At 56.2% G+C, this 24,010-nt stretch overlaps 1 protein-coding gene across 1 annotated transcript in view; it reads right to left on the bottom strand.

The window, feature by feature from the left end:
- The window catches only part of LOC141980899 (sodium-dependent proline transporter-like), a 38,369-nt gene that overhangs the window by 4,163 nt on the left and 10,196 nt on the right, over positions 1 to 24,010 (bottom strand). Inside the window, exons 3-11 of the mRNA XM_074942622.1 lie at positions 21,040 to 21,268; positions 10,060 to 10,191; positions 7,637 to 7,785; positions 6,782 to 6,831; positions 5,866 to 6,004; positions 3,669 to 3,803; positions 3,267 to 3,370; positions 2,738 to 2,862; positions 503 to 615 (exon numbers count right to left, since the gene is read on the bottom strand). Of these exons, the coding sequence (XP_074798723.1) occupies positions 503 to 615; positions 2,738 to 2,862; positions 3,267 to 3,370; positions 3,669 to 3,803; positions 5,866 to 6,004; positions 6,782 to 6,831; positions 7,637 to 7,785; positions 10,060 to 10,191; positions 21,040 to 21,268 (1,176 nt within the window). The remainder of the gene's footprint in view (positions 1 to 502; positions 616 to 2,737; positions 2,863 to 3,266; positions 3,371 to 3,668; positions 3,804 to 5,865; positions 6,005 to 6,781; positions 6,832 to 7,636; positions 7,786 to 10,059; positions 10,192 to 21,039; positions 21,269 to 24,010) is intronic.

Genomic DNA, 24,010 nt, shown 5'->3' with positions numbered 1-24,010 from the left:
CCCCTGCCTCACAACATGCTCCTGCCTCACCCCTTCAAGGACCACACCCTGCCCCAGCCCCTGCCCCACCACTTGCCCTTGCCCCACCCCTCCAAGGAGCACCCCACCCCCCTGTCCCACCCCTCCGAGGAGCACCCCACCACATGCTCCTGCCCCACCCCTCCAAGGACCACCTCCTGCCCCCCCGTAAAGGACATAACAATGTGTCCTGGGGGAGGGTGCTGACACCGTCCCCCACGAACCCAGCTCTGCCAGCGATCGACCCCCTGGCCCAGCAGGATTTGCGGATGCTGGGGTGAGCGGGGAAAGCTGCTAGACCAGGCGTCCAAGAGGCAGGTGGAGCCGACAGGTGGCCGCAGAAGCTTCTCTGCGTTCCTAGGGGCCGGCGCGTCCCAGACCCACGGCCAGGAGGGCAACACGTCTGTGCTACAGGGAGGCGGGGGCCAGAGAGGCCAGCGGCCCCCAGCGGCGTGCGAGCGAGGACCCGCCAGGTTAGACCCACCAGGGTGTCCACTCCCAGCGTGAACATCATCAGGAAGAACAGGACCGACCAGAAGGCAGAGCCAGGCAGCAGAGCAAGGGCTTCTGGGTAGGCCACGAAGGCAAGTCCAGGACCTGGCAGGAGGAGGAGAAATGGAGAACAGCCTCCCTCAGCAGCCCAGCCCAGCATGGTTCACTCCTGGCCACCGTGTGTCCACCCCGATGTCAGGATAAGGCCTTTGTCTGCAGCCATATTGTAAGACCTAAAGCCTTTGTCTGCTATCACCAGATAAAGAAACCGATCTTAAGATGGTTAAAGAAAACGTAGTTGGTAGCATCCTGTCTGGCAGGAACTCATTTCTCAATAGCTGGGGTGTGAAATCCTCGCTTCTGTTGTTTTGTCATTACGGTCCCCAGTTCCCTATTGTTTATCTGTCTGGTTCGTTCATTGTTTCTGTCTGGTACATAATTAATTTTGCTAGGTGTAAATTAATGAAGGTGGTGGGGTAGGATTGGTTAGAGAATTTTGTTACACTGTGTTAGGATTGGTTAGTAAAATTTTAGTGTAACGATTGGTTAAGGTAGAGCTAAACAGGACTCAAATTTCACTGTATAAACTGGGGTCCAAAAGGAAGTTCTTTGGGAGCCAACTCCAGGACATGGCCCCAAAGATCAGAGCGGCCAGACCTCAACACCCTGCCAATGACACCGAGCAGAAACTGGAGTCCCCCAGATGGACCTGATCCTGACTGGCCATCCAGAAAAGTTCATCTGTCTTATTGGGAGTGGTGAGCACTGTGTGTGTGTAGCGTGTGCCATCTGTTTGGGGGGACTGTTAATAAATAGAGGTTATGTAGGATATGACTGTGTAAGGCTCTTTCACTGGTAAAAGGTCCTGCACATCTGCAGAAGTAGCATCCACCCGGCACCCTACAGATTGGGAACGGGCGTGGGTACTTACATTGACCAGGTTAGTTACACCCGGCACCCTACGGATTGGGAACGGGCGTGGGTACTTACATTGACCGGGTTAGTTACCCCCGGCGCCCTACGGATTGGCAACGGGCGTGGATACTTACATTGACAGGGTTAGTTACCCCCGGCGCCCTACGGATTGGGAACGGGCGTGGGTACTTACATGGACCGGGTTAGTTACCCCCGGCGCCCTACGGATTGGGAACGGGCGTGGGTACTTACATTGACCGGGTTAGTTACCCCCGGCGCCCTACGGATTGGCAACGGGCGTGGATACTTACATTGACAGGGTTAGTTACCCCCGGCGCCCTACGGATTGGGAACGGGCGTGGGTACTTACATGGACCGGGTTAGTTACCCCCGGCGCCCTACGGATTGGGAACGGGCGTGGGTACTTACATTGACCGGGTTAGTTACCCCCGGCGCCCTACGGATTGGGAACAGGCGTGCGTACTTACATTGACCGGATTAGTTACCCCCGGCACCCTACGGATTGGGAACAGGCGTGGGTACTTACATGGACCGGGTTAGTTACCCCCAGTGCCCTACGGATTGGGAACGGGCGTGGGTACTCACATTGACCGGGTTAGTTACCCCCGGCGCCCTACGGATTGGGAACGGGCGTGGGTACTTACATTGACCGGGTTAGTTACCCCCGGCGCCCTACAGATTGGGAACGGGTAGGTGCTTTTCGCCTGGAGCCCTACGAATCGGGAAAAGATGGGGTGCCTAAATTCACCGGGTTACGCCTGGAGCCCGACGGGCTGGGAAAAGGTGGGGTGCCCTAATGCGTGCAGGTAACACCAGAGCAACGGTGGTGCCAGCGGCGGCCCTTGAAGGGAACGTGAGCCGGGGCTGGGGCCAGGACACATTTGAGAAGCGTTGGGGGGGACGGGACACGAATTTGGCACTCCAACAGTGCCCTGCCGGGACGCCCTGAGGACAGGCTGCACCCCTCACAGGGATGGGCCTGAATCATCCTCAGAGCCCCCCATTAAAGGCCAAGTTTTAAACCCAGCTGCCCAAAGCGAAGCTCCTAAATCCAGGGCAAGGTGCCCGGTAAGGAGCCGCCTGATCCTCAAGGGGACAGAGTGAGAGCAGCTCCTGCTGGAGGCCCAGCTGGCCTGATCTGGAGAGGAATTGGCAGCAAGAACCTCCCCCCACCCCCCCCAGCATCACTGGGGTGGGCACAGAGTTGGGCTGGGGCGGGGCAGGGTGGGAGGCAGGCGCTGAGTGGGGAGGGTTTCACCCAGGCAGGACGGCCAGCCGGCCCCGCCCGTACCTGAGTCAGCCACCTCCCCCACCGGCACTCTCTTCCTCCATGCCATGTGGCCCAGGACGGAGAAGATGGCGAATCCAGCGAAGAAGCTGGTGCAGCAGTTCCCGATGGCGATAACCAGGGTGTCCCTGTGGGCAGCAGAGCAGGGGAGGGGGAGGAGTTGTATGAGGAGTTGGCGGGAGCCAGGGCTGCCCCCCGGGCCCAGGATCTCTGGCACAGAGACCGTCAAGCCTTTGGGATGAGGTGTTCACACCATCAAGCAGCTCCCCATGGAGCCGAGGGGGTGGCAGAGCTGCCAAGGAGCTGCGACCCGGTTCCCCGCCCCAGTGGTGGTAGCCCACGGGTAGGACCTGGCATTCAGGAGCAGAAGGTCTCCAGCTCTAGCTCTGGGACAAGAGTAGAGACCCAGGGGGCTCGGGACTCATCATGGCAGCAAGGACCCCCCCGCAGCACGTGTGCAGGGTCACTGGGGACCGCGCTGCCCCAGCCCCGCCCGGCCTGGCCCAGAGCGCTCCCTGGCCCGCCCGTTCACCTGATCACGTTGTTGTCGAACTTGTTGTAGGAGGCCATGGAGAGCAGCCCCCCGAAGCCAATGCCCAGCGAGTAGAAGATCTGCGAGGCAGCATCATTCCACACCTAGGGGAGAGAAGCTGGGTGGGAGCCGGCTCCTTCCCCGCCCCCAACATGCTCCTCGCAGGCCGCCGCGTCCCGCCGACCCCGCGCCCACCAAGCGCAAAGCCCCCCCACGCACACTCTGGCTGAGCTGCAGCCATCTGCTCAGGGCCCACTGCCAAGCACCCGGTGGCTCTGCGCTCACCCCCTCCAGCCAGCCCCAGGACGACCCCACCCACAGAACCAGCAGCAGACCCCCCGAGGGGGGACATGGCGAGCGGGGGGAGTCTACGGGGCCCATGGCGGTGGGGGGGCGGGGTACCTGAGCGCTCTGTAGCCTGCTCCAGTCCGAGGAGAGGTAGAAGCGGACGCCCTCGATGGATCCCTCCAGCGTGGCTCCTCGGATGATGAGCACAATGAGGACCAGGTACGGGAACGTCGCTGTGAAATACACCACCTGCACGGCACACCCCCGGCTGCTTATATACCCCCATCCCTGCACAGCCACACCCCCGGCCGCAACACCCCCCCCCATCCCTGCACGGCCACCCCCCCCCCCGGCCGTAACACCCACCCCCCAATCCCTGCACGGCCACGCCCCCGGCCGTAACACCCCCCTCCATCCCTGCATGGCCACGCCCCCGGCCGTAACACCCCCCCATCCCTGCACGGCCACGCCCCCGGCCGCAACACCCCCCCCCATCCCTGCGCGGCCACGCCCCCGGCCGTAACACCCCCCTCCATCCCTGCACGGCCACGCCCCCGGCCGCAACACCCCCCCATCCCTACACGGCCACGCCCCCGGCCGTAACACCCCCCCCCATCCCTGCACGGCCACCCCCCCGGCCGTAACACCCCCGCCCCCATCCCTGCACGGCCACCCCCCCCCGGCCGTAACACCCCCCCCCATCCCTGCACGGCCACGCCCCCGGCCGTAACACCCTCCCCTCCATCCCTGGCACGCTGCATCCACAAGCCCCCCCATGGTGCTGACGGCACCACTGGCTGCTCACCCCCCCACACACATCATCCCTGATGCGCTGCACCCGCCAGCACCTAGGAGACACCCACACCCTGCAGTGCGCATGTCAACGGGGGGCCCAGGCCTGGGATGGAGGGTAAGGCATAGTCATAGGATTCACCGTCATAGGATTTTAAAAATAGTAAATTTCATGATTTCAGCTATTTAAATCTGAAATCTCACGGTGGTGTAACTGTGGGGGTCCTGACCCAAAAGGGGGTTTTGGTGGGTGCTGGGGGGTTGCAAGGTTATTGCAGGGGGCTTGCCACCCTTACTTCTGCAGGGCTGCTGGCGGGGAGCTGCCTTCCGAGCTGGGCACCTGGCCACCAGCCGCCGCTCTCTGGCCACCCAGCTCTGAAGGCAGTGCAGCAGTAAGGGTGGCAATACCCCAACCCCCCTACAATAACCTTATGACCCCCCCAAAAAAATCCCTTTTGGGTCAGGACCCCCAGTTTGAGAAACTCTGGTCTCCCCCATGAAATCTGTACAGTATAGGGTAAAAGTACACAAAAGACCAGATTTCACGGTCCGTGACCCTAATAATACGGCATCACTCTGGCAACACCGTGGGGCAGAACCAACTGCAGGACGAACCCAGCCGGATTCAGCCTGGTGCAGCCTCCCGAGAGCCAGCGGGGAGCCTGGATGGGGCTAGGAACACCATGCACAGGGCGCCCCAGGGGTCCTGTGGGTCTGTTCTGAGCCTTGTTGGGGTCAGAGCATGCATGACCGACACCTCCCCTCCCCATTCCATGGGCCGGTCTATGTGCTGTGGGGCCAGGCCCTACTTCTTGGTTATTCGTTGTTCTGTGCCCTGGGGCCTTTTTCTTTGGGGGTGGGAGGAGACGAGCACTTTGCTTGTTGCCGTATTTAGCGGTTTCGCCCCCCAATCGATGTGTAGTGCCCCCCCCGCCCTCCGTCCTGTGCAGGGCTGGGGAGCCCAGAACCCCTCCCCAGCGCAGACATCCTGGAGAGGAGATCTCAGGACATGCTGAACGGCGAAGGCCTGGGTGTGGCAATATCCTTTTAACCAGAGAAGCCCCAGCCTCTCTCTAGCCTTCCCATGGCAGATCCGCCTCTTACCCCATCTGCCCTCCCGGCCGACACACAGGACACCTGTAGGATAGCGAGCGTCTGGGAGCCTAGCGAGAATTCATGAGACACGGCCCCAGCTCAACACCGATTAATCCGCGCAAAGGCAGTGCTATCTAATGGTCAGCGACTCAGCTCCGGGTGACCCCAATCCATGCCTCGGTTTCCCCATGTAAAACGGGGATCAGACCCACCCCCTACAGTAGCCGGCGACTGTGATAGTCACCAGCATTGGTAAGAACGTGCCCATCGACCACGCTTCCGGGGGCATTTACCTCTTTAAAGGACACATATGCAGAACCCCCCCTGCCTAGCCAGCTCACGGGGTTCCCCTCCCTTCGGCTGCCAGGGGAACATGCTCCAGCAGGCCCACGCTAGCAAATCCCGCGCCCTGCCCGCCACTCACCTTGCCCGAGCTGCGGATCCCCTTTAGCATGCACAGGAAGATGACGATCCAGGCAACCAACAAGCATACCGCGAGCGGCCACCTCACCGGGCCCGGGTCGTGGAGGCCGGAGCTGTGCGTGACCCCCAGCACCTGCTCGCTGCACGGCCCAAACACAGGTTAAAGACACGCAGACCCAGCCTGCACTGAACACAGGGTGTCGCCCCCCTCCACCGCCCTGGATCAGAATCGTGGGGGGGCTATTGAGTGGGTGTTAAATCCTGCCTCCGTGCCCACTACCAGATCCCTTTGCCCCCTCCTGGCTTCATACCTGCCTCCTGCTTTGGCAACAGCTTCCCACCCACCAGCCAGTCCCCTCCTGTCCATGACACAGGCCTACATCGGGCATGCTGGTCCCGCTACCCCCTCCAGCCGGTTTGCCAGCAGTGGGTCTCTAGCGGCTTGGTCTCCGTGTGAGCTGTCGAGGGTGACACTGACAACACAGAGCCATGGCAGTATTGCAGGGGATGCTTCCTCCAAACCCAGCCTGGAGAGGAGCTTATGGCTTCAACCCCAACCCCAACCCCAACCGCCAGGATAGTGGATATTCTCTCGTGCATAGCGCACCCTGCGGCAGCGAGTTCCACAGCTCCATGCAGGGGGATTCCCTTGATGCAACTGTTTTTCCTGCCACGGAGTCCTGGACCCTCATCCCAGCACCCTGCCGACTGCAGTGCCCCCTGGTGCCGAGAGCGGAGCTGGCAGAGGCATTTCCCGAGCGAGCAGAGGTGGGCGAGGCTCCTAGCCAATTGGGTTTAGGCTCCTGCAGGAGCACAGGGGCTCCCTGACAGAAAGGGAGAGCGCCAGGCAGGCTGCGACCTGCGGGGAAGGGCGGCGAATCAGTCTCGAACACAAACACCATAACGCAGCCACTCACTTCCAGAAGGCCTCGCTGGCACTGAACCGGCTGGAGTTTCCTGATGCGTTCTGCAAGACACAGAGTGGGCTGGTCACCAACTCCCCCACCCTATGCCGGCTGCCCCCAGGCAGAAGCTTCCTCCCCTGCCAAACTCCCTGTTCCTTGCCCCACCGCACAGAGAGGCAGGCTCCCCAGAGAGCTCGCTGCTCCCAGCAACCCTGGCTGTTCGTCCCCGCAAGTCCTGCTCGCTGCTGCACACACAGGGCCAATGCAACACCTGCTGGAGGCTCTCCATGGGCACTGGATCAGGCCCAGGGTTTGCTAAAGGACACATCCGGTGACTTCTTGGTTTGGCCTCTGCCCTGCATATCGCAGCCTGCTCCTCCTCTTCCTTCACCCACCCCGGGGCTGAGGGGGAGCTGGGCGTGGGAGGGGCCCGCTGGGCTGGAGACCCCCTCTGGCCAGGTGGGGAACAGGGCTGAGTAGCTCCTGTAGGCGGTTCCATCTCCTCCATAGCCAGGAGCCAGCCTGCACTACGGGGTGGGGTCCCTGCAGGATGCTGCTTGGGGGTCGGGCGGGGGGGGGGGGTCAGGTCACCTACACCTCCCCAGACGGCAACAGGCCCCAGAGGGAAAGGCAACATCCTTGTACTATGGCTGGCCGGCCCCATCTCCTACAGTAGCCGTACCCTGGATCCAACAGCCTCACATACAGAGGCCCTGGCTGGCCCGGACAGATGCCCCCTCCTAGCCCATCCACAGCAGCATGAGGAGCAGCCGAGTGTTTTAAGCAGCGCCAGGACAAGCTGCCCTGTTGAGGGGGATAACCCGGCCCGCCACACTGGAGTGGCTGTCCGGGAGGGAGGAGACAGACCTGGCAGAGGGGGGCGTTCCGCGGAGCATCGCAAGACCAGGGCAGGGGGCTCTGGAAGGACATGCCCAGGTAGTAGAAAGTCCAGGCGATGATGACGTTATAATAGAGTGACACCAGCGAGGAGACGAGCAGCATGCCCACGCCGATCCCTGCAGGGAAGGGAGGGAGGAAGGTGCAGCTGCCGAGGAGACGCTGGCCCTGCTCGCTCACACCCCCTGCGAGCATCGGCAGGGATCGAAGCTGGGCCCTTCGGCATTCACAGCCGGCACGTCTGCTGCCTCGTGAACGCACGTAGCGCCGCTGGGCCCCCATCGCTGCCCCGGGCCCCCAGGAGAGAGACGGCTGCTGCCCCAAAGCCCTCACACTTCCACCATGAGACAACGGGTGGATGGAGACAGGGGAGGGGTGCCACGAGGCCAAGCGTCCGAGCTGCACTAATGATGGCGAGGTGTGTGCGTGTGTGGGGCACTGGTCATTGCCCACTGCCAACGACGGGAGACGGCACGTGCTGCAGGGAGCACCCCTGACACCACGGCAAGGTCTGCAGGCTGGGCCCCGCTGCGCTAGGCGCTGGCCAGACACGTACCAGCACGTCTCCTAGGCCGCTGAGAGGGAGCGAAAGAGAAGCAGGCAGAGCGGCACGCAGCGTATCTCGGTGTCCCACACCAGCGCTGGCGTGGGAGGCTGGGAGAAGACACCTCTGCAGCTCCCGAGCGCTCAGATCCGAACACAGCACAGCAAACTCGCTGCATGCGGGAACTAGACGAGGCCCACTGCGGCAATCTGGTCCCCCCAGTTCTCTCCAGCGAGTCTGCAGGCTCTGGGCCCAGTGATCTCACAGCCCCATCCATCTCTTGTCAGGAAGTTCAGCCCGTCAGCCCACGTCCCCTTCCTTTCTCTGGCCCCCTCGCTGGCTGGTGCCTTTGTGTCTCATCCAAATCTCTCCTCCCCAAGCAGGTTTCCTGCCCTCACGCAGACCAGGTGCGTCCAGCACTGCCAGCTACAGAGCCTGTGTGGGACTAGGGACAGCCCAGCATTCTGCTCGGACAGGTCTGCTCAGGCTGACAGCCCACACTTGCATTGGCTTAGCCAGTTCACAGGGCCACAGGGTGATCTGCCTGCTCCTGGGACAGAGTAGGAAGCTCTAGGGCCTGAACCCCCCAGGAGGGGGAGTAGAGAGGGAGCAGGGGACAGACACTGCTGAGCTCAGACGGTTTAAGTGGTGCTGGGCGTCTCACCCTCACATGCTTGCACTGAATGGCGTGGGGCCGGAGCAAGGACCTGCTGCCCAGTGGTTCCTTTGGTGTATCATAGAATATCAGGGTTGGAAGGGACCTCAGGAGGTCATCTCGTCCAACCCCCTGCTCAAAGCAGGGCCAATCCCCAATTTTTGCCCCACATCCCTAAATGGCCCCCTCAAGGATTGAACTCACAACCCTGGGTTTAGCAGGCCAATGCTCAAAGCACTGAGCTATCCCTCCCCCAAGGTGCATGATTGAGGAGAGGACTGAGAGAGAGTTTTGTTTCGTTGGTTTGGAGCGTCCTCATGCTCAGAGTCCGTCCCCCCCACAAGGGTCTGGCCGAGCTGGAGAGAGTCGACAGCCTGGCTGAGCACCATAGCTCTGCTTGGCAGCCATCCGCGGCGGAGAACACTGCCGGCGCCGAGACCTACTTTACAGCCATTAGAGCAGGAAGGACGCTCTCGCAGCAGGGCAGGAAGTCAGGAGACCAGGCTCTGCGCCCAGCCCTGCCAGTCACTTGTGGGACCTGACGTTCCCAGGTGCCCATAGCTCTGTGGATTTCAGTGGGGGCTGCAGCGCTGGACGCATCTGGGAGGTCTGGCCAGGCCATTGGCCTCTCTGGGAAATGGAGACAACAGACGCTCCTCCCAGGGGGCCAGGAGGGCAGATTCTTTAGTGCTTTGAAATCCTCTGGGGACAGGGAGGAGAGGCTGGGTTTTGTGTTACAGCCTATGGGGAAGGCTGCTCAGAGCTGGGCTGGAGAGGGCTGCGGTGAGGAGAGGGCGCTGACCTTGCAGAACAGCTCAAGGAGGCATTTCCGGGCGCTTGAGACAGTGCGGAGACAGCAGGGGAAGTGGATAAACCTAGCCCGGAGGGGCTGTGCTGAGGGATGTGGTCAGATAAGGGATGGGGGTGGAGCTCTGCCAGGCCTGGAAGGGGCAGACAGGCTGTTTGAACTGGACTCGGTGGAGGAGCAGGACTGGAGGAGGGATCGAGAGTGGGAGGTGATGTGGTCAGAGCGAGGGGCAGAGGACCTTGTCCCTGTGGTTTATGGGTGACAGAGAAGGAGACTGTGTGTCCAGGGGCCAGAAGTGGTGGGGGGAGGTAAGACGTACGGCAGCTGCCTCTCCCCACGCCCTGCTCACTCGGGGGAGTGGGATGCTGCGCCAGGCACAGACTCACCTTTCAACAGGGGGCAGCACTTCCAGACGGTGATGGGCCCTGCAGCTCCGTACTGGCCCAGGCTGAGCTCCAGCAGGAAGAGGGGCAGGCCGGTGAAGAGCAGCATGACGAAATAGGGGATCAGGAACACCCCTGGGGAAGAGGGGGCAGACACGGTTAGCAAGGAACTGGGACGGAACGAGGCAAGAACTCAGATACTCAGCCACCGGGAAGGGGCAGGGCAGAGACCTTGGCTCTCAGGAGCCCAAGGCTGGTGGGACTGCCAGCGGCCAGAGCAGAACAGGCCTGACCGCAACACCCTGACAGCCAGGTTGTGGCTGGGAAACCTAGTGCAGAGCCAGCACGCTCAGCTCCAGCCGCTGGCGACCTCGGCACAGGGGGCATGCCTGCTTTACCCCTCCACGCGGAAGGGACATTTGACACAGGGACAGAACCTTTATCGCCCATAAGAGGGCAGCAAAAAACACAACACGCAGTGGGTTTTTAGAACCCAGATGGCGTTTGCAGCCCTGGAAGCCAGAAACTTTTTTGACTTGTTAAGTCAAATCAATTGTATCTGGAATCGAAAGAGTTGACACAATTATAGGCTCCTACGATGTTATCATTAAAGTCTGCCCTTGGGCTATAAGCGCACAGACACTGACAGGCATCAGCTAAAGCACTCCAGGTGCTTTAGGGAACAGAAACCACAACCTTAGACTCCCGCAAAAGACCCAGACCTTCAGGTGAGCTAACCCAGGTCCCTAGCAGTGGTTCCACTATTCAGATGTTGGACACACACATATTGCTCTGTACACACAGGTCTGACATACTCCATCCAGGAGAACACACAGAGCTTTCCTGTGCTTGTCCACCCAATTCCCACCCATGATTAGGGTGACCAGATGTCCCGTTTTTAAAGGGACCGTCCTGTTTTGGGGGACTTTTCCTTATATAGGCACCTATTACCCCTGCACCCCCTGTCCTGTTTTTTCCCAGTTGCTATCTGGTCACCCTACCCATGATGGGCCATTCCAGCCAGCCACATAAAAGGCAATGACATCCCATCATGTGTACTATCATTCATTGACCTGACACACTTCAGAGACCCATGTAGGAAAAAGGTCCAGCCACTCTTATGGTTTCCTAACACAAGCCCGTCACTAGCACAAGCTCCCCAGTCCAATACAGTCCTCCAGAGCCCAAATGCAGAGAGCTCGTTTACTAAACCAACGGCAGTTCTAATGCTCCAAACCAGTCATCTTCTGGAAGATGCTACATAAATGGTGTCTTCAGAGAGCCTGGAGAGACATCTTGTGGTGAACACACATACTTGTCAGCATAGCAGGTTAAAATACAGATGCAGTCCAAGTATTTCCCCCTGTATCGCATGCACACACGGGTTGGTTAGGACTGTGTCTAAACGCCAAGGTGCTGGCAGTGAAGAGTTTGTTTTTTACTCCTGAGGGAATTCTGCACCCCAAAATTTAAAATTCTGTGCCAAAAATTTAAAATTCTGTGCACAATATATTAAAATTCTGCAAATTTTATTTGTCAATAAATAAATGTGGCTCCAGCATGGCAGCGGGGAGCACAGGCCACTGGCTGAATGGAGGAGGGAGATCACCCTGAAGCCCCAACCTCCCCCAATACAAGGACTCGGCTGTGAGGCTGCACCTGACCCTGACACAGCATAAGGGCTGGGCCTGCCCCAGAAACTCCCCAGGGCCCAGCCCCCCTGTGCCAGGTGCACCAGGTGTAGGAGGGCAGGCTCAGCCCAGCAGGATCCAAGTGGGGAGGGGCTTAGTGTTGGGGGATGTAGGTGTGGGGTGAGAGGTTTCTGGGTGGGGCAGTCTGGGTGCGGGCAGGTCAGTGGGAGATCTGAATGCACAGGGGCTCGTTGGGGATTCTGGGTGGGGGGTCAATGGGACTCTGCAGGGGATCCAGGTGAAGGTGTCTGGGGCTCAGGAGGGGGGGCTGGGTGTGGTCCGGGTGCTGAGGGAGTGGGGCTTGATGGAGTGCGGGTCCAGGTGCAGTTGGTAGGTGCTCAGTGGGGTGGGGGTCCGGGTGTGGGGGGCTCGTTGGAGGGGACCAAGTGTAGGAGGGTAGGGCTTGTCAGGGTGAGGGTTCGATGGGCCTGCTCAACAGAGGAGCCTCAGCTGCTGCCGAGGGAACACCGCCTGCCAGGCTCCTGGTTCCCCCACGATTCCCCTATCTTTTCTTCTCCATTCTCCTTCCCTCATCCCTATTCCACCCCCTTTCTTCCCCACTGCCTCTTCCCCCTACTCCCCCTTCCCACATTTCCCCCACCTCACCCCACTGCTGGCACTCCTTGCTGCACAGAAAACAGCAAGGCTCCCAGCACACAGAAGGGGAGCGTGACTGGCACTAGGACCCAGGAGGCTGCATTTAGCTGCAGATTAGTCAGCAGAGCCAAGACACAGCCTCCTTCAGCTGGGCAGCTCTGCCCTTGCAGAATTGGGGGGGGGCAGTGGCATGTAATCCCGTGTGCACCCCCAGACCTCGCCTCTGTTTGGAGGGGGGCAACCCCCCCCAAACTGAATATATGGTCGCCCCCTACCTCTCCACCCACGGCTTCCCTGCCATTTTCTGCAGGGAAACAGGAAATCTGCGGGGGAGGGAGGGAGTGGCATTTTCTGTGGGCACGCAGTGATGCTGAATCCCCCCGGTGCAGTTTTTATCTCCTCCTGATAGAGGCCCCCCCCAGGACTTTGCAAGTGGACCCAAGACTTTAGACAGACTGAAGTGGCCCTGCTTGCAAGAGGAAGGGTGGACACACCGGCGGTAGCACGAAGCACCTGTCACAGACTCGTGGAAACGGAGCAGTAGGCGAGACCGTGAGAGGTCGCCTAGTGCAGCAGTTCTCAAACTGTGGGTCGGGACCCCGTTCTAATGGGGTTTCCAGGGCCAGCATTGGACTTGCTGGGACCCGGGGCTGAAGATGAAGCCCGAGCTCCATCCCTGCCCGGGGCTGCGGAGTTTGGGCTCCGGCCCCCTCTCCCTGGGGTCACGTAGTAATTTGGCTGTCAGAAGAGGGTCACCGGGCAATGAAGTTTGAGAACCGCTGGCCTAGTGCGGCCCCTGCACTGAAGCAAAGCCAAGTATGCCTCGACTTTGTGCAGGAGGCCAGACTAGATGGCCCGAAACATAGAATATCAGGGTTGGAAGGGACCTCAGGAGGTCATCTAGTCCAACCCCTTGCTCAAAGCAGGACCAATCCCCAACTAAATCATCCCAGCCAGGGCTTTGTCAAGCCTGACCTTTAAAACTTCTAAGGAAGGAGATTCCACCACCTCCCTAGGTAACGCACTCCAGTGCTTCACCACCCTCCTAGTGAAAAAGTTTTTCCTAATATCCAACCTAAACCTCCCCCACTGCAACTTGACACCATTACTCCTTGTTCTGTCATCTGCTACCACTGAGAACAGTCTAGAGCCATCCTCTTTGGAACCCCCTTTCAGGTAGTTGAAAGCAGCTATCAAATCCACCCTCATTCTTCTCTTCCGCAGACTAAACAATCCCAGTTCCCTCAGTCTCTCCTCGTAAGTCATGTGTTCCAGTCCCCTAATCATTTTTGTTGCCCTCCGCTGGACCTTTTCCAATTTTCCCACATCCTTCTTGTAGTCTGGGGCCCAAAACTGGACACTGTACTCCAGATGAGGCCTCACCAATGTCGAATAGAGGGGAACGATCACGCCCCTTGATCTGCTGGCAATGCCCCTACGTATACATCCCAAAATGCCATTGGCCTTCTTGGCAACAAGGGCACACTGTTGACTCATATCCAGCTTCTCGTCCACTGTAACCCCTAGGTCCTTTTCTGCAGAACTGCTGCCGAGCCATTCGCTCCCTAGTCTGTAGCAGTGCATGGGATTCTTGCATCCTAAGTGCAGGACTCTGCACTTGTCCTTGTTGAATCTCATCAGATTTCTTTTGGCCCAATCTTCTAATTTGTCTAGGTCCCTCTGTATCCTATCCCTACCCTCCAGCGTATCTACCTCTCCTCCCAGTTTAGTGTCATCTGCAAACTTGCTGAGGGTGCAATCCACACCATCCTCCAGATCATTTATGAAGATATTGAACAAAACCGGCCCCAGGACCGACCCTTCGGGCACTCCACTTGATACTGGCTGCCAACTAGAAATGAAGCCATTGATCACTACCCGTTGAGCCCGACAATCTAGCCAACTTTCTATCCACCTTATAGTCCATTCATCCAGCCCATACTTCTTTAACTTGCTGGCAAGAAAACTGTGGGAGACCGTTTCAAAAGCTTTGCTAAAGTCAAGGAACAACACGTCCACCACTTTCCCCTCATCCACAGAGCCAGTTATCTCGTCATAGAAGGCAATTAGATTAGTCAGGCATGACTTGCCCTTGGTGAATCCATGCTGACTCTTCCTGATCACTTTCCTCTCCTCTAAGTGCTTCAGAATTGATTCCTTGAGGACCTGCTCCATGATTTTTCCAGGGACTGAGGTGAGGCTGACTGGCCTGTAGTTCCCCAGATCCTCCTTCTTCCCTTTTTTAAAGATGGGCACTACATTAGCCTTTTTCCAGTCGTCTGGGACCTCCCCCAATCGCCATGTGTTTTGAAAGATAATGGCCAATGGCTCTGCAATCACATCCGCCAACTCCTTCAGCACTCTCGGATGCAGCGCATCCGGCCCCATGGACTTGTGCACATCCAGCTTTTCTAAATAGTCCCAAACCATTTCTTTCTCCACAGAGGGCTGGTCACCTCCTCCCCATGCTGTGCTGCCCAGTGCAGTAGTCTGGGAGCTGACCTTGTTTCTAAAGACAGAGGCAAAAAAAGCATTGAGTACATTAGCTTTTTCCACATCCTCTGTCACTAGGTTGCCTCCCTCGTTCATACTTTCCTTGACTTTCTTCTTGTTGCTAACATACCTGAAGAAACCCTTCTTGTTACTCTTGACATCTCTTGCTAGCTGCAACTCCAGGTGTGATTTGGCCTTCCTGATTTCACTCCTGCATGCCCGAGCAATATTTTTATACTCTTCCCTGGTCATCTGTCCGATCTTCCACTTCTTGTAAGCTTCTTTTTTGTGTTTAAGATCAGCACGGATTTCACTGTTAAGCCAAGCTGGTCGCCTGCCATATTTACTATTCTTTCTACACATTGGGATGGTTTGTCCCTGTAACCTCAATCAGGATTCTTTAAAATACAGCCAGCTCTCCTGGACTCCTTTCCCCCTCATGTTATTCTCCCAGGGGATCCTGCCCATCAGTTCCCTGAGGGAGTCAAAGTCTGCTTTTCTGAAGTCCAGGGTCCATATTCTGCTGCTCTCCTTTCTTCCTTGTGTCAGGATCCCGAACTCGACCATCTCTTGGTCACTGCCTCCCAGGTTCCCATCCACTTTTGCTTCCCCTACTAATTCTTCCCAGTTTGTGAGCAGCAGGTCAAGAAGAGCTCTGCCCCTAGTTGGTTCCTCCAGCACTTGCACCAGGAAATTGTCCCCTACTCTTTCCAAAAACTTCCTGGATTGTCTGTGCACCGCTGTCTTGCTCTCCCAGCAGATATCAGGGTGATTGAAGTCTCCCATGAGAACCAGGGCCTGCGAACCAGTAACTTCCGTTAGTTGCCGGAAGAAAGCCTCGTCCACCTCATCCCCCTGGTCGGGTGGTCTATAGCAGACTCCCACCACGACATCACCCTTGTTGCTCACACTTCTAAATTTAATCCAGAGACTCTCAGGTTTTTCTGCAGTTTCATACAGGAGCTCTGAGCAGTCATACTGCTCCCTTACATACAATGCAACTCCCCCACCTTTTCTGCCCTGCCTGTCCTTCCTGAACAGTTTATATCCATCCATGACAGTACTCCAGTCATGTGAGTTATCCCACTAAGTCTCTGTTATTCCAATCACATCATAATTCCTTGACTTTGCCAGGACTTCCAGTTCTCCCTGCTTGTTTCCCAGGTTTCTTGCATTTGTGTATAGGCAGTTGAGATAAATCACTGATCATCCCTCTTTCTCAGTGTGAGGCAGGAGTCCTCCCCTCTCGCGCGCTCCTGCACATGCTTCCTCCTGGTATCCCACTTCTCCACTTATCCCACTTACCTCAGGGCTTTGGTTTCCTTCCCCCGGTGAACCTAGGTTAGCCAGCCTGCTTGCGAAGATGCTCTTCCCTCTCTTCGTTAGGTGGAGCCCATCTCTGCTGAGCACTCCTCCTTCTTGGAACACCATCCCATGGTCAAAGAATCCAAAGCCTTCTCTCTGACACCACCTGCGTAGCCATTCGTTGACTTCCACGATTCGACGGTCTCTACCCAGGCCTTTTCCTTCTTCCGGGGAGGATGGACGAGAACACCACTTGCACCTCAAACTCCTTTATCCTTTATCCAATGGTCCCTTCAGTCTAGGAACAGGGCATTCATGCTGCTGCAAGAGGTGTGGTTAAAAGTCTACACATTACACCTCTCCGGGGACAGCATTAGCAGCACAGATGCTCACGTGCTTCTGATCTGCACAGAGGTGGATAAAGCCACAGTGTCTTCCACAATAGGGTCTTCATCTTGCCCTGCGAGGGAGTGCCATGGGCGGGCTCGGTGCAGGGAGCCTCTCCGTTCTCATTGCTAACTCCCTTTCTTAGCTCTCTTGTGCTCCTCTCTCTGGCCTCTGCGACTCTCACTGGGCCTCCTCTGCTCATGCTGGTGTGGAAATCTCCTTCCTTCTGTTGCTCTGGCGACACCACTCCCCTGGCTTCCCGTCCCCAATAATAAATAATAAATAATAATAATATTATAATAATAATCAAACCAGGGCATACTGCCTGATTGCATACCAAGTGGTCAAGCTGGTTTGGACAATAACCCATTTCTCTGTGAACATTCAGTGGACTTATGATATGGACAAAAGCAAGCAAAACCTGGAGGGGCAGCTTGTTGCAACTGCCAGCAACTGGACACATAAGATTGTGACCTCGTCGAAGGAGGAGAGGCAGTGTTTTGGGGGTGTCTCGGATATTGGATCATACTGCTGTGGTCAGGACTCGGTGTTGCTGTGGATTTTGTATTGTTAACTGTACTTATGTTATGTTGCATATGGAGATAACCTATAAGTAATGTAGTAAGCCCTCCAAACCCTACAGTGTACTAGACAACCCGGACCCAACCTTCTTGGGCCCACTCTAATGGGAAGTCTGGAACACTAATTGGAATAGGTGTGGTGTGCCCGTACGAGAGAAGGTGCAGGGCACTATACTACACAAGGGGCAGTGGGACAAATGGAATAGCGACACCTTCCCCCTTGATGCCTGGCCCTATCAGGAAATGTGTTGCCATATGCCCTATGCTTTTCCAGGGATACATGGGCAGAAGGATCCCAAAAGAAAAAGAAAAAAAGGGGTGGAGTGTTAGGATATAGATATTCAGGCCTGTCTGTAAAGGCCTGTACTTTAAGAATTTAGGTGTATTCTTATCACTTGGCTAGTTAGAGGTATAAAAGAAAGAATCAAAATCACTGTCTGCCAGTGTAAGGTCCTTCTCTTACTGTGATAGTCTGAGGCCCTGTTCTTAGATTAAGGCCTTTGGCTAAGCGACAGAGGCAGCCATAAGCTGGGAAGCGAACAGTCACATCCTCACATTCCAAACTAGTCACATTGAAAGAAGGTGCTATTGGGCTGTTAGGATACAATCCTGTCCTGATAATGCCTATCATCTCCAGAGAAAGGGAAGTGCCTAGAAGATGTAAAAGGAAACTTAGTTTGATAGCATCCTGTCTGGCAAGAACTCACTTATCAATACTGGGATGTGAAATCCTCACTTCTGTATTGTCTTGTCATTATAGTTCCCACTTTGCTATTGTTTGTCTGTATAATCTCTGTCTGGTTCTGTGATTGTTCCTGTCTGCTGTATAATTAATTTTGCTGGGTATAAACTAATTAAGGTGGTGGGATATAATTGGTTACATAATCATGTTACAATATGTTAGGATTGGTTAGTTAAATTTCAGGAAAATGATTGGTTATGGTATAGCTAAGCCGAACTCAAGTTTTACTATATAGTCTGCAGTCAATCAGGAAGTGAGGGGATGGGTGTGGGGGTGGGCGTGTGTGTGGGGGAGATGGGAACAGGGAATGGGGGTAAGGAAATTGGAATCATGTTTGGCTAAGGGCAGGAATGGGAACAAGGACACAGGTGTAAGGCTCTGTGGTGTCAGAGCTGGGAAGAGGGACATTAAGGAAGGAAACTGGAATCATGCTTGCTGGAAGTTCACCCCAATAAACATCGAATTGTTTGCACCTTTGGACTTCGGGTATTGTTGCTCTCTGTTCATGCGAGAAGGACCAGGGAAGCAAGTGGGTGAAGGAATAAGCCCCCTAACATCCTCCCCCACATCCCATTGTGACTCTGCCTGCCCTTAGGGCCCACCATACCTCCACTTAACGTGGAACGGCAGGGGAATGGGGCCACTGGAACTGGATAGGGCACACAAGGGTTAATTCTCTCCTCCTGCAGGGAGAGGGGAGGGGGATCAGGCACCTCCAGCAGCCCAGCACCCCTCTCCTCCAACAGACACCATGCTTGGTTTAGAAGAGCGTCACCTGCTCAATTCACAAGACTGCTCTCCGAAAGGTACCCTGAGGTTCCTTTGGAGACCTCCCCAGCCAAGCAGTGCCCAGGACTGACCCTGCCTAGCTTTCAAGGCCGCAGGAGATCACAGCCCAACGTTTCATGCAGAGAATCTGAACAGAAGGCCTGGATGCAGTGTTGCTGTAGCCGTGTTGGTCCCAGGATACTAGAGACAAGATGGGGGAAGGATATCTGTTATTGGACCAACTTCGGTTGGTGAGAGAGAGAAGCTTTCAAGAGCCAAGGAGAAGAGCTCTGTGTAAGCTCAAAAGCTGGTCTTGCTCACAAACAGAAGTGGGTCCCATCAGAGAGATTACCTCCCCCACTTTGGTTTCTCTCTTTGCAATGGGCCTGTCCATTCTGAACGATGTACTCCCTAGATCATTTCAGTAGACAAGCGCTCACTCAGGAGCTGCTCGGCTAGCCGAAACCTGCAGCTCTCAGGTGCCCAAGGAAAGCTTGATCAGACCTGATCCAGTTAGGAGACTCAATTCAAGCTCCTCCCATACCAGCCAGCCAGCACTGGTTTCCCCTCTGTACTGTGTGCATTACAAAGGGGATTAGCCCTGCTCTGCAGGGAATCTTGCACCCTGAGGTAATCGCCAGAACCTCCCTTAGCTGTCACTAGGGGCTCCCCAAGGGCATGGCTAATTACCCAGGCAGGACGGATTGCTCCTTTTAAAGCTGGAGAAGAGGTCAGGCAAGAACCCCACTAAGGGGCCTTAACACACTTTGAACTTGTGTCAGGCCATGAAAGCTGCCTCCAAGAGCGAATGTGTGCTGGAAAACCCAGGTTGGTCAGTACATGCCACAGCGGCAGCAAGAACAAATTAACTGTGCCCCCCATGAAGCAAAAACCTCACTGCTTGGAAATAGCTGAAAGATTCCAGCTCCACAGGGCTGCCCTGGGGTAACATCTCTGGGGCATGTGTCTCGCAGTACCTCAGATGTGTTGCTCTTGCACAGATCTGCTCATTCAAGAGCCAGAGTTGAGCTCAGAGGCCTGACTCAAGGCCCAGCAGCCTTGACTAGCACAGTGGTAACCCTTCATTCCAAAGCCGCCATGCAAGACTCTCCAGATTTGGGGATCTATTTAGGGCTGCGACGAGATAGCCCCAGTTCATAAAGTTAGTTACCAAGTCCCCAAAACATCGCTTTCTGAAAACGTATGGATAGTCTGCCAGGAGTAAGCCAGAATCCTTCCTTTACAGCCTGCCCAGGCCAATAAAATATAATAAGGGCTTTTGATACTGTCTCGCATGACCTCTTCATAAACAAACTAGAGAAATACAACCTAGATGGAGCTACTAGAAGGTGGGTGCATAACTGGCTGGAAAACCATTCCCAGAGAGTAGTTATCAGTGGTTCACAGTAATGCTGGAAGAGCACAATGAGTGGGGTCCCACAGTGATCAGTTCTGGGTCTGGTTCCGTTCAGTATCTTCATCAATGATTTAGATAATGGCATAGAGAGTGCACTTATAAAGTCTGTGGACAATACCAAGCGGGGAGGGGTTGCAAGTGCTTTGGAGGATAGGATTAAAATTCAAAATGATCTGGACAAACTGGAGAAATGGTCTGAAGTAAATAGGATGAAATTCAATAAGGACAAATGCAAAGTACTCCACTGAGGAAGAACCCATCAGTTGCATATACCAAATGGGAAATGACTGCCTAGGAAGGAGTCCTGCAGAAAGGGATCTGGGGGTCATAGTGGACCACAAGCTAAATATGAGTCAACAGTGTAACGCTGTTGCAAAAAAAAAAAAAAAAAAAAAAAAAAAAAAAAGGCAAATATCCATCTGGGATGTATTAGCAGGAGTGTTGTAAGCAAGACACGAGAAGTAATTCTTCTGCTCTACTCCGCGCTGATTAGGACTCAACTGGAGTATTGTGTCCAGTTCTGGGCGCCGCATTTCAGGAAAGATGTGGACAAATTGGAGAAAGGCCAGAGAGGAACAACAAAAATGATTCAAGGTCTAGAAAACATGACCTAGGAGGGAAGATTGAAAAAACTGGGTTTGTTTAGTCTGGAGAAGAGAAGACTGAGGGGAGACACGATAACCACTTAGCACCTCTGAGGAGCAGCGGTGGGAACAGAACCCAGGTGTCCTGACTCAGCCAGAGCCCTACCCGCTAGGCCATGCCACCACCCGCAAGTGGCCCTGCAAAAGTGCTGGTGATTAGACAAACACTGCTCCATGTAAACAGCACCATCCGTTCGGAGCAGCACTCCTTTCGTCTGGGACTCGGCAGGTACGGTCTCTGCTCACCACCAGCTTCCCAGCACCTGATGGATCCAGGCATTAGTTCCAAAGTAAGAGGGGTGTGATCATGTGACCCCAAGGCAGACAGACAACAGCAAAGAGGCCTGCAGGGACTCACCTCCTCCATTGCGGTAGCAGAGATAGGGGAAGCGCCAGACGTTGCCCAGCCCCACACAATACCCAACGCAGGAGAGCAGGAACTCATACTTCCCACCCCACGTATCCCTGGGCTGGCTGGGGGCAGGGTCCGGGGTCACGGGCTGGATCTGGAAGGCAGGCTGGGGCTGGCTCACGGACTGCGGGTGTTCAGACGCCAGGGTCACACCATTCAGCTGGACCGGATTCCCCTGCGGTGGGAAGAGAAGGGGAAAAGGAGTCAGAGATCAGACAAATCCCGTTCGGCTGGCATGCCAGCATGCACACTTGCATGCCCCCGGGAGGGAGGGCGGGTCTGTCAGCCCACAAGCAAGTTCTGAGCAACCTTCCCCCAGGCACCTCTCTTGGAAGACCCATGCCAGCAGCCCCACCTCAGAGAGGAATGGAGGAGGCTGTCCCAAATATCTACACCACTCCGGGAGCCCCCATGGCTTGGGACACTTAACACAACAGAGCCCTGTGGAGGGATCTGGAGGGAACAAGCCCCGCACACTGGCCCCTGGGGAGATGGGCCACATGGGATGACAGAGCAGAGGGCTCTCCTATTTCTAAAGGCTCTGATCCTCCCGTCTCCCTTGGCCCAATCTGGCATCTCAGCCCTTGTCACCATCAGCTTGGACAACGTGGCCAAAACTCAGCCCCCAACCTTTTCTCCCAAGGCCTCTCCACAGCCCCTGTTCTCCGTCACTGCATGCTGAGCAAACCACCATCCTCTCCAGCAACCAGCGCCCCCCAGGAGTCAGCAGAGATTGCTCGCTCGGCCCCCACACACTCCAGCTCTCCACATCTCCCCCCCGCAGCATTTCTCAGCTCCGTCCTGTTCCTTCTGTCTCTTCCCCAGGCCACACCACGTACCTTCCCCACCCCCAATCCATCCATAACACGGCGAGGGCCATCTTCCCTGCCAGTCACACTGGCCACATGCCTCCTCTCTGGAGCCCTCCACCAGCTCCCCCTCTTCTTGGGCTTCGAGTCCAAGCTTCTCAGCCTTGGCCCTTCACAGCTCAGCTGCTCGCTCCCCATCACCTCTTCCACCCAGCTGGTGGGACCATCCGCGTGTCTGCTCCTCACAAAATCTCTACCCCCACCCCCACCCCTAGCAGAGACTCCCTGAACTGCTCCATCAGCCCACCAACCTCTCCTCCTGCTTCCCAGCCCCGAGCCAGACAGGCCACTGCCAGGATGCATGCAAGCGATCGGCCCCTGTTTGATGGCTGGGCTGTGGTTAATATCTATGCAGCAGGGTATCTGAGCGCGGCCCTCTCTCTCCCTCCTTCCCCATTTCATCAGCCAGATGTGTCCTCTCTAGTGCAGGGGCTGTATCCACCTGTTGGCGCAGCACCCGGCACAAGGCCGAGATCCTGATCAAGGCCTCTTATAAACCCTTCTCCTCCAGCTGGCAGAGCTCCAGCGCAGCTCCAAGCCTGCTGCGTCTAGGTACGAGGGGAAAAGCATGCAGGGGTCGGGGGGGGAACAGGGGGATCACTTTCCCTTTCACCCAGGGACTGTCTGATCATCAGCACTTGCCATCCCCCTGCACAGAGGCTGCCAGGACTAACACCCTGGCAGAGCAGCGCTGCATGGGCACCATCTGCCATGGACAGACAGATCAGCAGCTCTCATCCCTGGCAGCTGCCTGCCCCCTTCTCCAGCGCCTCTCTTCACACATCACCTGTCAGAGCAACTACCAGCTAGGCCGGACAAGGCTCGATCTCTTAACAGCACTCACCATGGAAAAAACAGACAATAATTCAACAGGGAAATTCAACTGCAAGCCGCAGGGTCATCAGAAAACACACCCAGAAGGCGAGGAAGGGGTGACTTGGGATTTCACATAGAGCAGTGGTTCTCAACCAGGGGCACGTGTACCCCTGGGGGTACACAGGGGTCTTCCAGGGGGTACATCAACTCATCTAGGTATTTGCCTAGTGTTACAACAGGCTGCATAAAAAGCACTAGCAAAGTCAGTACAAACTAAAATTTCATACAGACGAAATGAGAACGTCAGCAATATTTCAGTACTAGTGTGCTGGGACATTTTTACATTCTCATGTCTGATTTTGTAAACAAGTCGTTTTTAAGTGAGGTGAAGCTTGGGGTACACAAGACAAATCAGGCTCCTGAAAGGGGTACAGTAGTCTGGGAAGGCTGAGAGCCACTGATGCGCCAGGATGAGACGTAGCGCATACAGCTCCCCCAAGTCGCAAGTTCACTGCTCGGCGAGGAGTGGGATCCAGGGAAAGGTTTCTCGTTTGTGCACAGTACGATACCACGGCACAGTTCAGCACCTGCTACTTAGCTGGGCTCAGGGCTGGAAAAGCAGGGGGGGATGCAAGGCAGGACTGAGGTGCACGGGCAGTGATGTTGTCGGGGTAAGGCGGGAGGCTCGAAGCACGGAGCACGCTGGACCGGAGGAGCAGCTTGTGCATGCGCGGGGAAGTGCTGTACATCTCCAGCCAGCGCTGTCAGACCCTTGCTGGCGTGAGCGCTAAACTCGTGCACGAGGTCTGCTTAGAGAGAGGGAATTTGAATGGGTTTGTGTAGGGGCAGCAGCAAGCGCTCCTGTCCCGGCATGTAACAGGGCAGGAGCTTACGGGTAGGCCCTAGATAATCCAGACACACACACACAGGAGGTGTAGGGAAGCGAGCGACTTGGCACCAGTTATCTCAGCATTGAACACTGGCTCCCTGCAGAGCGGGCTCAGATCCCAAGCTCACACCTGCGCTGTGGTACCAGAGGGCTCCCCCATCACCTCTCCCTGGCCCCCCCATGTAAGGGGCATGGCACCACCAGTCTGCCTGCTCCCAGAACATAGCTATCACACGGGCACACAGGATGGGAAGGAAACCTGGGGGCAGGGCACAAATGACCCAGAGCTGCAACATTTGGATCCACCCCAAAATCTGTATCTGGCCGTCTCTAGCATCAGCAG

Source organism: Natator depressus, chromosome 1 (genome assembly GCF_965152275.1).
Source record: "Natator depressus isolate rNatDep1 chromosome 1, rNatDep2.hap1, whole genome shotgun sequence".
In the NCBI taxonomy this organism is placed as follows: domain Eukaryota; kingdom Metazoa; phylum Chordata; order Testudines; family Cheloniidae; genus Natator; species Natator depressus.
Note: the sequence above shows the minus strand (reverse complement) of the source record. Positions and strands in the feature narration are given on the sequence as shown.